This window comes from Nuphar pumila, chromosome 4 (assembly GCF_984573655.1).
Source record: "Nuphar pumila chromosome 4, dmNupPumi1.hap1.1, whole genome shotgun sequence".
NCBI classification, from domain to species: Eukaryota; Viridiplantae; Streptophyta; class Magnoliopsida; order Nymphaeales; family Nymphaeaceae; genus Nuphar; species Nuphar pumila.
In genome coordinates, this window is record NC_143252.1 from 114,445,130 (window position 1) to 114,459,154 (window position 14,025).

Genomic DNA, 14,025 nt, shown 5'->3' on the forward strand with positions numbered 1-14,025 from the left:
CCGTTTACATTTATCTCGACCCGATCCGAAAAACCGACGCCGCTTTTCAACTGCCGCTCCCTTTTTCGCGGATCGGGGCGGGCCCCGCAACCGGTCACTAAAAGTCTCGACTCGGTGAGTGCATCATCCACATTGATTCTGGCGGAACATCCTGATAACCGTCGGATATTAAAATCAACGGTACTTAAGGCGATTCTAAATCATTTGGTGGGTCCCGGGAAGTGTCTGGCGTTCAGATGGGGGGCATCATGCCAAGATATGTGAGGGACATATTCACGTAATTGTTACTCAATGGGAACTTAAATTCTATCCCTCGCTTTTATCCTTTTCTGTGTTATGAAATAAAAGAATAGAAATTTAATGACACGTGTAATCAATGGCGAGTTTATGATGGTGGGGCCCAATTCTGACTCGTGCTGAAATTCTCCCACCCGTGCAGGATTTGACGTGAAAGAATTCCGATAATATACGAATGATCCCTATCCAAAAAGATCAGGTCCATTATGATTGCACTTGCACACGATCACCCTTCATCTTAGAGATTGGACCTGTCTGGTGTTTACAATTTTTGTGACCTGATCCGGACTCATTCAGATAAGCGTATGTCATATGCAAAAATAACCTGTTGGAGATCTCCTTTTTTTTCTGAAAAAAAAAGAATTGGGTCCAGTGATACAGTGCCCTACGGCAATTCAGAACTGGGTCCAGTCCATACCTATTGGAAGTAGGGGTAGGCATCAGGCTGGCCTAAGTTCATTTAGAGTTCGGCCTGGCCAGGCCATGGACCGGCCCATTTATTAATGGGCTGGGTTTTTGCCTGGTTATTAAGATGCTCGAGTTTGAAGAGCAGCCCAAGACCCGGCCCATTGGCGCAATGGGTCAATGTTCTGCCTAAACTCATTTGTAGGTTATTTTTAGATGAAAGCAGTGAAGGAAATGAAAGATTAATGTATTCATCTAATTATCTTTCAAAACTACTAAAAAATTAATTAGGTAGCTGGACCTGAGCTGGGTCCATGTATATAACGGGCCAGGTTTCAGCCCGGTAGCTAGCGAATCAGAGCGAGCCTAAAACCTTGTGCATCAAACGCTAAGTTGGCTCCCGTTAGCCAAACTGGGAGCGGATCCAGTGTTTGGGGCAGAACACTCATAAGTGTATTCTGGCCAACTAGGGGGAGCCACGTAGTGGCTGCCCTGTAAAAAAGATAGAGTTGCTTAGGCCCTGGTGTACTGGCCCCCCTCACACTAGTGTTCGGCCATGAACACACAACCACGCCTCTCCCCACCCAACCTAGTAATATAGATACAGGTGTCAATGGGTCGGGTTTGACTTGGACCTGACCGTGCCAAACCTTATAGGGTCAGGGTTCGGTGATAAATAAGAAGGTTCAAATGGAATCTGGATATGGAGCTGGGTATATATGGTTGGTGAACTTTCATAACAGACCTGGGCCCGACCCGAGTTCAGACTAAGATTCACAATTTTTTAATGTAAAAATGATAATAAAATATAAATAACCAGGTATGGTCCGGGTCTGGTTCATGTGATCTTTATAGGATCTGGGTATGGTTTTCTTATGGTGAATTTGATTGGACCCGGATCCAAACCTGGTACCAGCATCTCAAATCAGGTCCGGGTCTGAACCAAACCTGACCCGTTGACAACCCTAAATATAGACCATCCAATACATGGGATATAAACCATAAGGTGTTCTCAAAGTTCATGTTTTTGTTTAATTTTCCAAAAAAAAAAAAAGGCAGTGATACGTTGCCCCTAGAAAATGTGCAAACATCAAGTCAAAAAAGTTGCAAAAATCATGTTTGATTTTTCATTTTATTTCCCTTCAAGTATTTTATTATGTTCATAACCCATTTACTGTAACAAGTTTCTCTTAAACCTGTTCTACCTTTCATATCATACATATATCATGATCTCTCGCATAAACAATTATAACGTTGGAATGTAATCCATCGTCATACTAAGTAAACATCATGCCAACACTTCATACATTTCCTTCATCAGATAGAAACCTCATGATAGTGTTGAGGGTTTTTTATCGGAGATGTGTGCGTAAGGGAGAAGAACCAGAGAGAGAATGGGAGATTGGGAAACAGCCTCCGTCAAGGGAGATCGACTTTTTGATAGTGTCTTGTACATATGAGCAAGGATTTATTTATAGTCTCCCTTGGTGTAGTTGTTTTCATCCCTAAATTTATTATGTTTTAATTCATACATTTTTGGGTTTCTTGTAACTTATGAGCTCACTATTTTACGGCTTTTGGATTTTCACATGTGAAACCCTATGGCCACACAATCGATCCATTACATGGATCCAACATCTCTCATTTGGCTATATGAAGCGAACAAGCATATTATATCTCAAATGGTGCATCATGTACATCACTTCATGACAAAACATGCATCGAATAAACCTGCACAATTCCTTGGGTTATATTAGTCTTTAAGTATGGAGTTTTTTTCACATGCTATGAGTTATTTCTCATAGTCATGTGGGTTTTTTCATTATTCATTTTTAAGTATGAGATCTTTGTACATATTATAGGTAGTTTTTCATATAGTCATGTGAATTTTTTCATTATTCAATTTTTAAATATAAGATTTTCATACATGCTATAGGTTATTTTCTACGTAGCTATGTACATTTTCTTCATTTTCAAGTATGATAGTTTTCACACATGCTATAGTTATTTCTTACATAGTCATGCAGTCTTTTTATAATCATATAAACCATGATTCTTTTAACATATAGTATGGATTTAGCCATGGCATTATCTTTTCAAACACTCATTTCACATAACTATGTGTTTCTTATTATGTTATAATTTAAAACATAATCCTTAATGTGGAATACCATATTTAAACAAATACATCATATTGTGGGTCTCGCTTTCTTAATTAGTCATAGGTTTCTTATGGCTCTTTCATTATCATATCATAATACATCATTATGTGCTAACAACCTTGCATAAAGTCCACATGCACACTAGTGGAGCACTATGGATTTGGACATCATGTATTCATGATAAAATATGATTTGTCAAACATTACAAATACTTTCACTTCTCAAAATTTTTACCATGATCAATACTTCCACGATCAATGTACATCATCATCACATGCAACATGCTTTGACTCTTATTAGGTTAACCACCACCTGATCATTTTGGATCGATATATCCAAATCCAAACAGTTATAAATATAATTAAAAATGTGAATACCATCATATTACATACCATGAATAAAGATTCTAAAGCATGAAAAAACTTCATGTTGCATACCATGCATAAAACATCTAAAGTATGAAAAAATATTCATCCATGCATTCATACAAGCAAACTATAGAGAGCATGATTTATGATGATTATTTATTGTTATATGCAAATAAATATTCACAATGCATGTACAAATAATAATTCAACTACTACTTTTCTAATGTATTGCATTTAAGCAATGGGTGCATAAAGACATCATAAATTAGAAGCTTCTTTCAAAATCAACTTTAAAAAGAGTTCTTTAAAAAAAAAGATATCACAAATTAAAAACAATATGCATTAATAATAAAACTTTAGTCCTTATATCCAGATTCAATTTTGATATGCATCAGATCCATAGTCAATAAGAGTTATCTTTTCTTATGCCATTACCATTTGGTTATGCCAAACATTATAAGGCCATTCATTTTTCAAAGTTTTAATCCTATCAAATATGATAATAAGAAATCAAAGCCCAAGCATGTCAACATATAGTATCCATTAATGGATCCAAACAAAAAAAATATCCAAATCCATTGGATTTATATTAATCTATATCCAAAACCAACTTAAGATGTTATTATCAAGTTCAACACAATTCATATTAAAAAATAGATTTTGATGCAAGCTTAGATAGCTCAAGCAAGACCATGGGTCACATATAATCCAACTATTTAGACCCATCTCATAACCTTGGATCAAATGTAAATCAATTGGCTCTAAAACCTGGACCATCATGGGTCTATTGTTTATTTAGATCTATGCAATTTTAGGAGATCAAATTAATTATATATCAAGTTCATTCATATGTCTAATCATGAATCACTAAGATTTGGCTATAGTCTAAACCTATATCCTTAGATTTAAAATTTAAATGGATCCATACAATATTATGTTATTTGGTCCAAAACATATCATGCATTACAATATCCAGATCTATCATAAAATATATATATATATATCAATACAATAAGAGATTTCAAAGCACATTTTCATACATACATAGTCCAATTATGCCAAATTAAATAATTTTGAATCCCATTATACTAATTTTGGATCCACACTTGCCCATATATAATAAAATCAAACAAGGGCTATCCATAAACACATGCAATAAAAATATATGCAATCCTATAAAACATTCTTAGATCTCATAGTGCCAATATGGATCCAACTCACCTGTATCATATAGGTCCAATAGGTTCAATTGAATCCAATGGTATTGCCTAATTTAATTGGATCTATTCAAGTTCAACCAGATGCAATATGTTTAATGAATCCAACCAGGTATATTAGAATTTGACCTCCTCAATTTGATCAAACTTGCTCCCATATCAGTTTTATTGATCCAAGCATCAGATCTAATAGTATTTGATCTAATCCAACTTGATCCACTATAAAAATTAGACCAATACTAAGATATACTAGATCCATATATTAATAGGATTAGAACATGAACAAAATATAAAGCATATAAAAAACAATATCAATCACACAAAGCATTTTGGGATCCAATATAGATATATGCTAAAAAATCCAAACTCTCCCATATCAGGGTAGAGATCCAATCGAGATTACAAGATCCAAACTTGTCTGAATAAAGCACTGAGAAGCACTCAACAAACCATAAATACTTTTCTGTAAAATAAAAAAAATTAAAGAACTGTTCTGAAAAAGAACAACAAACCAGAGCATTGAATCAAACTATCAAGAACTTGCTAAGTTAAACAAAAAAGTTTGAGTGATTTCCAAAAATTTCATAAAGTTTGGGGGTTGTTCTGAAAAAATTAAAGACATCAATCCTGCCTTGGATATTTTCTAGAGAAGAGGTATGTTTCTAGAATTACCCAAAAATAGAGCCATTGTTTTAAAAAATTAGAGGCCTTCAACAAGAATATCAAATTTTTTTATGGACCAACTAAGTAAAATATATTAAACAAATGAAAAAACAAAATGAAAGGGGAGGAACCTAAAGGGTTCTCAACCCTTAAAAAACCCTAACTCCCCCTTTTTCCCTTTTATTTTTTTTCTCTGCAGCTTCTTCCACCGTCACACTCTGGCATCAAGGGCAGTCGATCACGACTGTCCAATGGAGAAGTATCCTCTACCTCCTAATGGTTTTCCTTCTCTCTGATTTCCCCCCTTTTACACCACCCGCCTCTCACCAATAGTCTCTCTCTAGTAGCCACCAGACACATGGCTCTTCTCTCCACCGATTGTGCGGTGAAAGGCTCCTTTCTATGACAACCTCTCTCCTCAGGCATCACCATAAAATATAGCTAATATTTCCTCGATTTTTTAGCATGTGAAACATTAGCCAGGAATGGTCGTCTGCCGAGGATAGCCTCCGACGAAGGACCCCTCTCCTCTGCAGTTGATTTCCTCAGGCAACATTGCCAGATAAAGTCGAGGGTTCTTGGGTTTTTCAACGAAAGGGTGCCTTGTGAAGGGGTTTTCTATTTTTTTTTCTTTTTTAGGATGTTGTATCGACCTTCCCTGAACTTGTTGAATTTCGACGATGGCCTCCTTCTTCCTCTGTTCTTTCCCCTCCTTAAAGGGTTGCAAACAAAATTGAACAATGGATTTTGCTTGCATACTCGAACGATAGTCTAAGTTTCACTGACCTACTTGAACGATGGATTCTGCCAGCCAAAAAACATGTATGTGAATATTTTTGTTTTTTTTTGTATCGAGAAACAACTAGTGCATTTTTTATGACCAAGTGGCCAGATTTTCAGCAACTAAGTGGTCAAATATCCGACGACTATCCCCAAATAGAAAAGGGAAAACATTAACTTGTTTTTTGCTTTTTCTATTTTTTTTTATGGTAGTTGAATCCATGCATTTGGCGACTTTGGCTCGAGTGGAGGCCAAGTCTTTGTGCACATCGATAACAAAGCTCTGATAGCAGTGTTGGGTTTTTTTTATCGGAGATATGTGCAATGAGGGAGGAGCACCAATGACACAAAACAAAAAGGAAATGAGAGATTGGGAAATTACCTTCGTCAAAATGGATCAACTTTTTTACCATGTCTTGTACATATGAATGTGGATTTATTTATAGCCTCCCTTGGTGTAGTTGTTTTCATCCCTAAATTTTATTATGTTTTAATTCATACATTTTTGGGTTTCTCATAAGTTATGAGCACAACATTTTGTGGCTTTTAGATTTTCACATGTGAGACCCTATGGCCACACAATGAATCTATCACCTAGATCCAACAATACACAAATAGAAGGATTTTCATCACAAGTTTTTTTTAGATGCCATTTAAGTAAAGAAAAAAATCATTTAACTTGAAAAGAAAAATAATTGACAAACTTGAGACTAGATGTGGCTACTCAAGCAGTTGCATTTGTTTGAAACCTTGAACTGACCAAGCAACTATAGGGAATCTAACTAACCATGAATGTCTCTGCCACGACTTATCAGATGACTATAACTGCTAAGTGACATACTAGGAAAAGAAACCCAAGTTATTTCACATAAATTTCTATATTATAAACATAAAAAAGGAAATTTGAAGGTTTTGACAACCAATGTTTTAAACTTCTAAATTTGGTAGAAGAATTAGTCACTCTAAAGTTCTTCCTTTCTACTATTAAGTATCCAAATACAAAAGAAAACACTGGACATAAAAAAAGCTAATCATAAACATGCTATATGAAAATGATGAATATCAACATGATTTTCCTACATTTCAAGCTTTAGTACACAATGTTGATCAATAGATCAACTTAACAAAAATTATGTGAAAATAGTGTATGCTAACAAAATTACAAATGAAGTTATTTAAAACCAATCTGTAACATATACATGTTTAAAATTGTAATACTAAATGCCAACATGACTAGAGACAACACTATGTTGATTCCAACTGCTGGCTGACTATTGGAGTGTGCAGATTTTGTTGGGGCAGGTGACAAAGAATTATCAGGCACAATTGATGCTGGTGGTAGTGGTGGCTCGGTGATGTCAGCAACGTTGAGAATTGGAGCTGGTGCTTCAGCAGGTGGCAAGGAATCTGGTGGAGCTAGAGAACCCGGCCCAATAGGTAAAATGGTGTATCTTGTATCCTTGTTAGGTTTGTAACATGAACTTCCTACACAAGGTATACATAATAGTAAGAAGGTCATAGAATTATAACATTCCTGATCCATATGAACAGAAAGGAACAATTGTCTACATGTGCAAATCACAACACTTGATCACACACCCACACACACTCACACATACACAGGAATCATTTGATCAATATATCACAATTTTAAGCATGGAAGGCATACCAAACAAGAACATATATGTGCTTGGCACTTACTCAGGTAATTGCTTGCAGTTGCAGGAAATTCAGTTACAAGACCTTCAACTTTCAGTGCTTGAACAAAAGTCGCTATCTCGATCAATGGATCAGAAAAGAAATCAAAGGCTAAAGTGATGAACTCGTTTCGGAGCACAGATACATAAACTGAGATGTTCTTTGCATGCATCTTGTCTACAACATTAGTAAAGCTTGTGATAAAGAAGCCCGAGTTTGTCATTGTGGAAGATTTGCCAACATTAACCACATCTGCGAACTGCTTGATATCATCTATGCTTGATGGACTAGCACTGCTGATTACCTCATCAATGGTGTATACTCTATTGTAACTTTTTTCTTGTTTAAATTTGGAAAGTACAGCACTGTCATCTGATTGTATCATAACTTTTTGAGTTGTTTGCTTGTCATAGCTTGCATTATGCAAGGCATTGATAACTGCATCTGTTATACTAAGTCCCTTTTTGGATGCTAGGTAAAAAGCATTCTGTACATGAGATTCTAAATTAGTAAAAAACAAAACACTATTAGAATGATCTAAAAATGCATGATAACATATTTTAAGACTATTAACCATTATCTTGCAAAAGAAGGTAAAATTTTATTATATCAGGAATATATGAAGTAATTAGGATTTGCCTTTTAGAATACATTAAATTAAATGCATCAAATTAAATAGGATTTCATAATTCAAACATGAAAAATCAGGTTGAGTTGCTCAAATTCGTTGACAACTTGTCAATAAATAGGTTATCAAAACTTTATACACTGAGATTAGCTTCTGCTATACCTAACCAAGAATTTACTGACAACCTTTAAATTGCAAACAAGTTTGTCAGGCCTGCCAAGTGGGTTTATTTCATCCTTTATCTTAATTCTTTTGAAAGAAATTTGTATTCATGTTTAACCTTTTTTTTTATTATATATACATTGCAATTTTCTCCTTAGATAAGTTTCACTTCCAAAGGCTATTATGAGTAAAAAAAGACTTGACATACACCAAATACATTCACCTGAATGTTAATCAAAACACCTGAAACTGACTTCTCTTTTGCAAAGGCCAGAAAATCAGCTAGTGTCATAAACTTTCCTTCATTTCTACATGCAGGATTTCTTTTTAAGCCTGCTTGTGATGCATATGGGCTAGTCAACTCAGCTGCAAAATGAAAAGCACCAACTGTCAATGTAAGTAATCTCTTTGATCTGGTTCACTTAATAGAAAGAACAATAAATTTTTCATATAACATGAAAGTTTATCAAGGTTTTGAGGCCTAGATCTATAGAAGAACACATTTATCTGAACATAAATCTTATTAAAAATAATCATCATATACACATGAGCATATTCAAATGAACATCAAAGGTTTATAAGTACATTTTAGAACTATTAAGTTAATTAGCCAAGAAAATTTAAATGACCACAATTTTAATTTTGATAATAAATATGAGTAAAATGTGAAAGCATTTAGCATAATTGTTAAGCTAGTGAGAGAATGTAGGTGATGATCAAGAACTCGTTGTCCATGAAGCGACAAATTTTTTTTATACACAAATAGTTAACTTCAATAGGATATAATCATAGACATTGATAGAACTTTCTTTGTAACATAAACAATGTCAAACTCATAAAATATCTCCAGGAGCTTGAAAGTAACTTGAAAAATAAATTAGGCAATGCAATTTAAAGGCACTTCAAAGTAGTGGTAAGCCTTTTATAGAATCAATCAAACATATCAAATGCAACTTACTTTACGATCATTCCCCTCAAACAAATGAAATATTTTCAGTTAGGAGGAATTTCAAGCACTTGCTGCCAATGAAATTTCTTCTTGGTTTTAGCATAAGCACCAAGATGCAAAAAATAACACATTTGTCGATAGTATTTTTAAATTTTTTTAAGACCACCAGAATTAGAAACAAAAACTCAGATTTTTTTTTAAAAAAAAAACGATGGTGAAACAAAGTGTACGTGATTAAAGAATGAGTTCTCTACTTGCAAATAGTTCTTCTTTATATAATTCGAGTTAAGACTCTTTGTGAAAGTCATTGTTAAAAATAGAATTGTAAGATACATACGTGATAAGCTTTGTATCTCATTCCATGTGAGATCAAAAGAGAAGATGCCACTCTTTTCTTGGATCTCTGGAACCACGTTAGAACGGGGCATGTATGAACTCATTGCTGTTGTACCAACCATGAGGTCCACACTACTCAAGCAAATGGGAACACCATCTTTTGTCATTTGAACAGAGCAATCAATGATATCAGCACCATCATCTACAGCTCGTTGATAAGCAAGATTTGTACAGCCAGCAAACACTCCACTTGCACCATTATGTGTTATAACCAAAGGTTTTCCTGAAAACAATGCACATTTATTAAGCTAAGGCTATATATTAGTATTTTTCTTTGAAAATAAAGTTCTTTCTTAGTATTTTATAGTAGACATGCTTGCAAATACACATCCACGCACACAATACACAAAATATAGATGCCATGTAAAATACAACTCACCATCGTTAGGTGTTGTGCTATTAGTGACCATGCAACCTACAAAGATAAAAAAAGCAAGCAACTTAAACTCAACCTCACAAAAAAAAAAACTTAAAAGGACATGATAAACAAAAAAGAATGTTGTCATTGGTAGCATAAAATGATCATAGGTATAAATTATCGTGGCTTTTGATATTTCTTGAGTAAATTGTAAATAACTACTTGTGGTATATAAAATTCATATTTGTATTAGTAAAGAGTGTTTTACCTTATTTATTGGTTCTTAATCAAATGTGTTTCATTTTTTTCATAACCAAACATGTTCCCTTTTTGATAAAATGTAAGTGCATGGTTACAATTCTCAATTAAGAATTTATACTTGCATGCTACATAAATTGTGAGATATTCTATAATACTGAAAGGTAAAGCCATTAAGAACATTTCAAATAAAGATAGTAGAAAATTGTAGCAATATTTAAAAAGTGTGTTCTGTTATTTATAGGAATGATCATGTCCAATAAAAAAGATAAAGTTGGTATGTATGAATAGTGAGCTTAACACATTTCTAGAATTCCTAAAATCTTATTGGAAGTTAATAATTAAGTGTTCTTAAAAAAAATCCATATTGAATAATAAAAGCAAAAACTAGAAAAAGAACACTAGTTTTAAGTTGTTTTATATACTCATTCCATGCCATATTAGACAACCAATTTATAAAGTGCAAAGAATAAGATAAAGTTGAGAATTCTCACCAATTGCCTCTGAAGCAGTCGAGGGGAAGTCAGTAAGCATGCCATCAACAGAGAAGTCAGAATTATCTATGAACTGCAAATACTCAGTTACAGGATCATAGCTGTAATTATAGCTAGCTGGGATATCATTTGCAAAAGTAGCTGCATAAACTTGCAATCCGAGTTTGTGAGCATCATTTACAAGGGTAGTTGCATGCTGCAAATACCCCTTAGTGTCAACTGGCCATATGTACTCCTTAGGAACAAGAATCCCAGATGCAAATGTTTTGATGAATGAAAGCTTAGCTACCATTGAACCATATGTGCTATTTGTCGTAGGCTCCATAGTATCTGCTTCTAAAAATTTAAATATAAACTTTGTTTTTGGTCCCATTTTTCCTTGCATACTTTGGAGAAAGGCAACTTCTGGTGAGGAGATATAATCAATACTCATACTCTTTGTCGCAGATATAATATATGATGCCATGTCTAGAATGTGTTGCTTGAAGAACAAGTCATACTGCAATAAGAACAAGAGGAAATTTTCTAAGAACATAAAGAATTGCATATCTCATACAAGAAAAATGATGAGAAAATTTGGCTTTTAGTCTTGCAAAGGTAAGCAGTGACTAGGGCTGGTAAACAAGCCGAACAAACCAAACACATGTTGTCCGCTTGTTTACAACCAGGTTTCGTTCGGGCTTGGGTTGTCTAGCTTATACGAGCCAAGTTGCTTGGTTCACCGAGCTTATTTGGCGAGTTTGAATGAGCTTTTGGTGATTTGAACTTAGTGAAGCCATGAGCTGCTCGGTTGGTTTACCAGCCTTAGCAATGACATGAAACTATAAGAAACAATGCACACCAATATAGGTGTAACACACCTGCACATTCACCCAGAGATGAGGTGCTCTAAGTCCTCCAACATCGTCAAGAGTAGTGATTGGTGCTTGATTATCAAAGATGCTTGGTCGAGAATAAATATTTTGGATCACTGTTTAGGCATAACAAGAAAGAAAATTGTGGTTAGGTTCCAAACAGAGTATAAGAACAACTAGCTATTTACATGGTCATTGTTGCATGAAATGAAATATGATAACAAAACAAATAATGAGAACTTGGAAAATGTTAGTTCATGATTAGAAATAACCAACCGACTAAAATAGCAATTAATTGATTATGTGTTTATTGGCTCCTACTTGGCTAATAGAAAAGACACCAAGACATCATTCACTTATTGTGAAAAGGCACAGAATTTAGTCCACCAGCAAAGCTGTCTTGAAACATAGACGCAATGCACATGCCTTCATCAAACAAAAACTGATGTTTTCACAACAAAGAGAGACATCATCTTAATCATGATTGGCAGTCTTGGAACTCAGCCTCGGTTTGGCCACATGTGACCCAGTGACTCAGGTGAGTTAACTCGGCGGCTCACTATCTCTCTAGGGATGGCAGTGGACCGGGGAGAAATGGGGCCCCGCCCTGCCTCGCCCCGTTTGGACAAGGGATGGAGGACATGAAACGGGGATGGAGGTTAAAATCAAAACCCATGCGGAGATGAACTTACACTTTCCCCCACCCCACCCCGTCCCACCCCGCCTTGCCCTGCCCCGTCCCCAATCCTTCTTTAGTGATGGCAATGGACCAAAGGGAAAGAGGGCCCTACTCTGCCTCGCCCCGTTTGGACCGGAGATGGATAACATGAAACATGGATGGAGGTTAAAATCAAAACCCGTGCGGGGATGGAGGGCAGGTTTTTGAGACGGTGTCTCCACCCCCACCCCGGTCCACTGCCATCCCTATATCTCTCAGTGTGAACCCCACCTAGCCAAGTGTGCAGAGCCCGTGCGAGCTTTGCGATAAAAATTTAGCATCTTGAAGATACAAATAAGTAAAGAGATCAAGTTTGATGAAACAAGAGATAGAATTCTAATTTACATGTGACATTGGTGAATAGTTGCCTTGATGTAAAATCAATTGCAAACCACCCTCTGACTGGTTTCCCATTGACATTGTAAGTGTTAGAACCCTTGGGGTAAACCATTGCAATATTTGTAGAGTTATCCAGCCTCAAATCACTTCGACATATGCCATTGCCATCCTTTGTGAGTTGCAGGTCACAGTAAATAGCATATCCAGGTAAGCTGATAGAACCAACAGAATCATATGCAAGATTACTGGATTCCGGGAACAGCCCCGAATACCCACCCCGTGCTACGATCATTGGTGCATCACCTGTATTATGAACATATGAAATGTCATTTTAATAGTGGCTATTATGAGCATACGAAATGTAACAAATATCTCATTCAGTCATCAATATATACATGATTTATGAAACCATAGCAACGACAGTGTTGTAAGGAATGAGAGAGTGGTTTTGAAAAATGTTTGTGATGTGACTGCATGCGGGGTGGTTTTTGAGGATGCTGAGATGAAGGCACCGGATCAAACCCCACTAGCGCATTGGGTGTGTGCATAGATTTCAGAGGTGGGCCACGTAAGGCAGGGTGATCGTGTGGCCCCACTTGGGGTTTTCCTCGCTTTGGCAAGGTTTTCTCATCATAAAAATAAATAAATTGCTTGTGATGTGGGCATTTTTTATCACGATATGTCTATCTATTAGATGTACAATTTGGCCCTTTTGCCACACATGGAGCCAAATTCAGAAATTAAGTCCATGATTGTGAATTTAGACATCCTTTCTTTAATAATTTTAGCTAAGCATGAAGCTAAATCACAAAACTGTTGTGCTAACAATACCAAACAAAATTTCAATCTTAAAATGGAATTACAAAACATAAAAAGATAGAAAACCAAGATAAGCTATGCAACTCGTACCGCTCAACGTCTTCCATTTCTGCGGCGACTTCTGAGCTAGCGCAACATGGAACATCAAAAGAAACAAGATCATACCTCGTCCCATTTTCTTGATACCTATGCGTCGATCCTGGAAACACTCTAAACTCCCATCAAATTAAAAGAAAAAAACAAAAGGCTTAGAACTAAAAGCATCTTTCAATCCAACAGTAGCGCCCATGGAGCAAAAAATGGAAAAAGAGAGGCAAAAAACACAAAAAAAAGATCCTTAGATTCTTATCTTTGAGACCAAAAAAAAATGTTAAAGAAAGAACAAGATGATTAATTACAAGAATTATCAGGATTTAAAGCGACGTTTCTTCAAAAGAAAGGAATATTGAATTAAAAGGAA

General features: G+C 35.5%; 1 protein-coding gene across 1 annotated transcript; it reads right to left on the reverse strand.

The window, feature by feature from the left end:
- Nucleotides 1-7,063: 7,063 nt before the first annotated feature.
- LOC149840684 (glycerophosphodiester phosphodiesterase GDPDL6-like) lies at nt 7,064-13,740 on the reverse strand. Its single transcript, XM_090005117.1, has 9 exons — nt 13,656-13,740; nt 12,753-13,049; nt 11,696-11,805; nt 10,836-11,334; nt 10,105-10,140; nt 9,667-9,948; nt 8,604-8,746; nt 7,594-8,077; nt 7,064-7,377 (listed from the first exon to the last, which is right to left on the reverse strand). Exons 1-9 carry the CDS (start codon nt 13,738-13,740, stop codon nt 7,064-7,066), a joined length of 2,250 nt encoding a protein of 749 aa, XP_089861243.1.
- Between the last annotated feature and the right edge of the window lie 285 nt (nt 13,741-14,025).

Excerpts from the sequence above, each read along its gene's own strand:
- LOC149840684 (XM_090005117.1), bottom strand. The coding sequence starts at position 13,740 with ATGGGACGAGGTATGATCTTGTTTCTTTTGATGTTCCATGTTGCGCTA. Across the intron at positions 9,949-10,104 it reads TAGCACAACACCTAACGATG|GAAAACCTTTGGTTATAACA; the intron begins GTGAGTTGTATT and ends CATTGTTTTCAG. Across the intron at positions 8,078-8,603 it reads GTGTTTTGATTAACATTCAG|AATGCTTTTTACCTAGCATC; the intron begins GTGAATGTATTT and ends TCTCATGTACAG.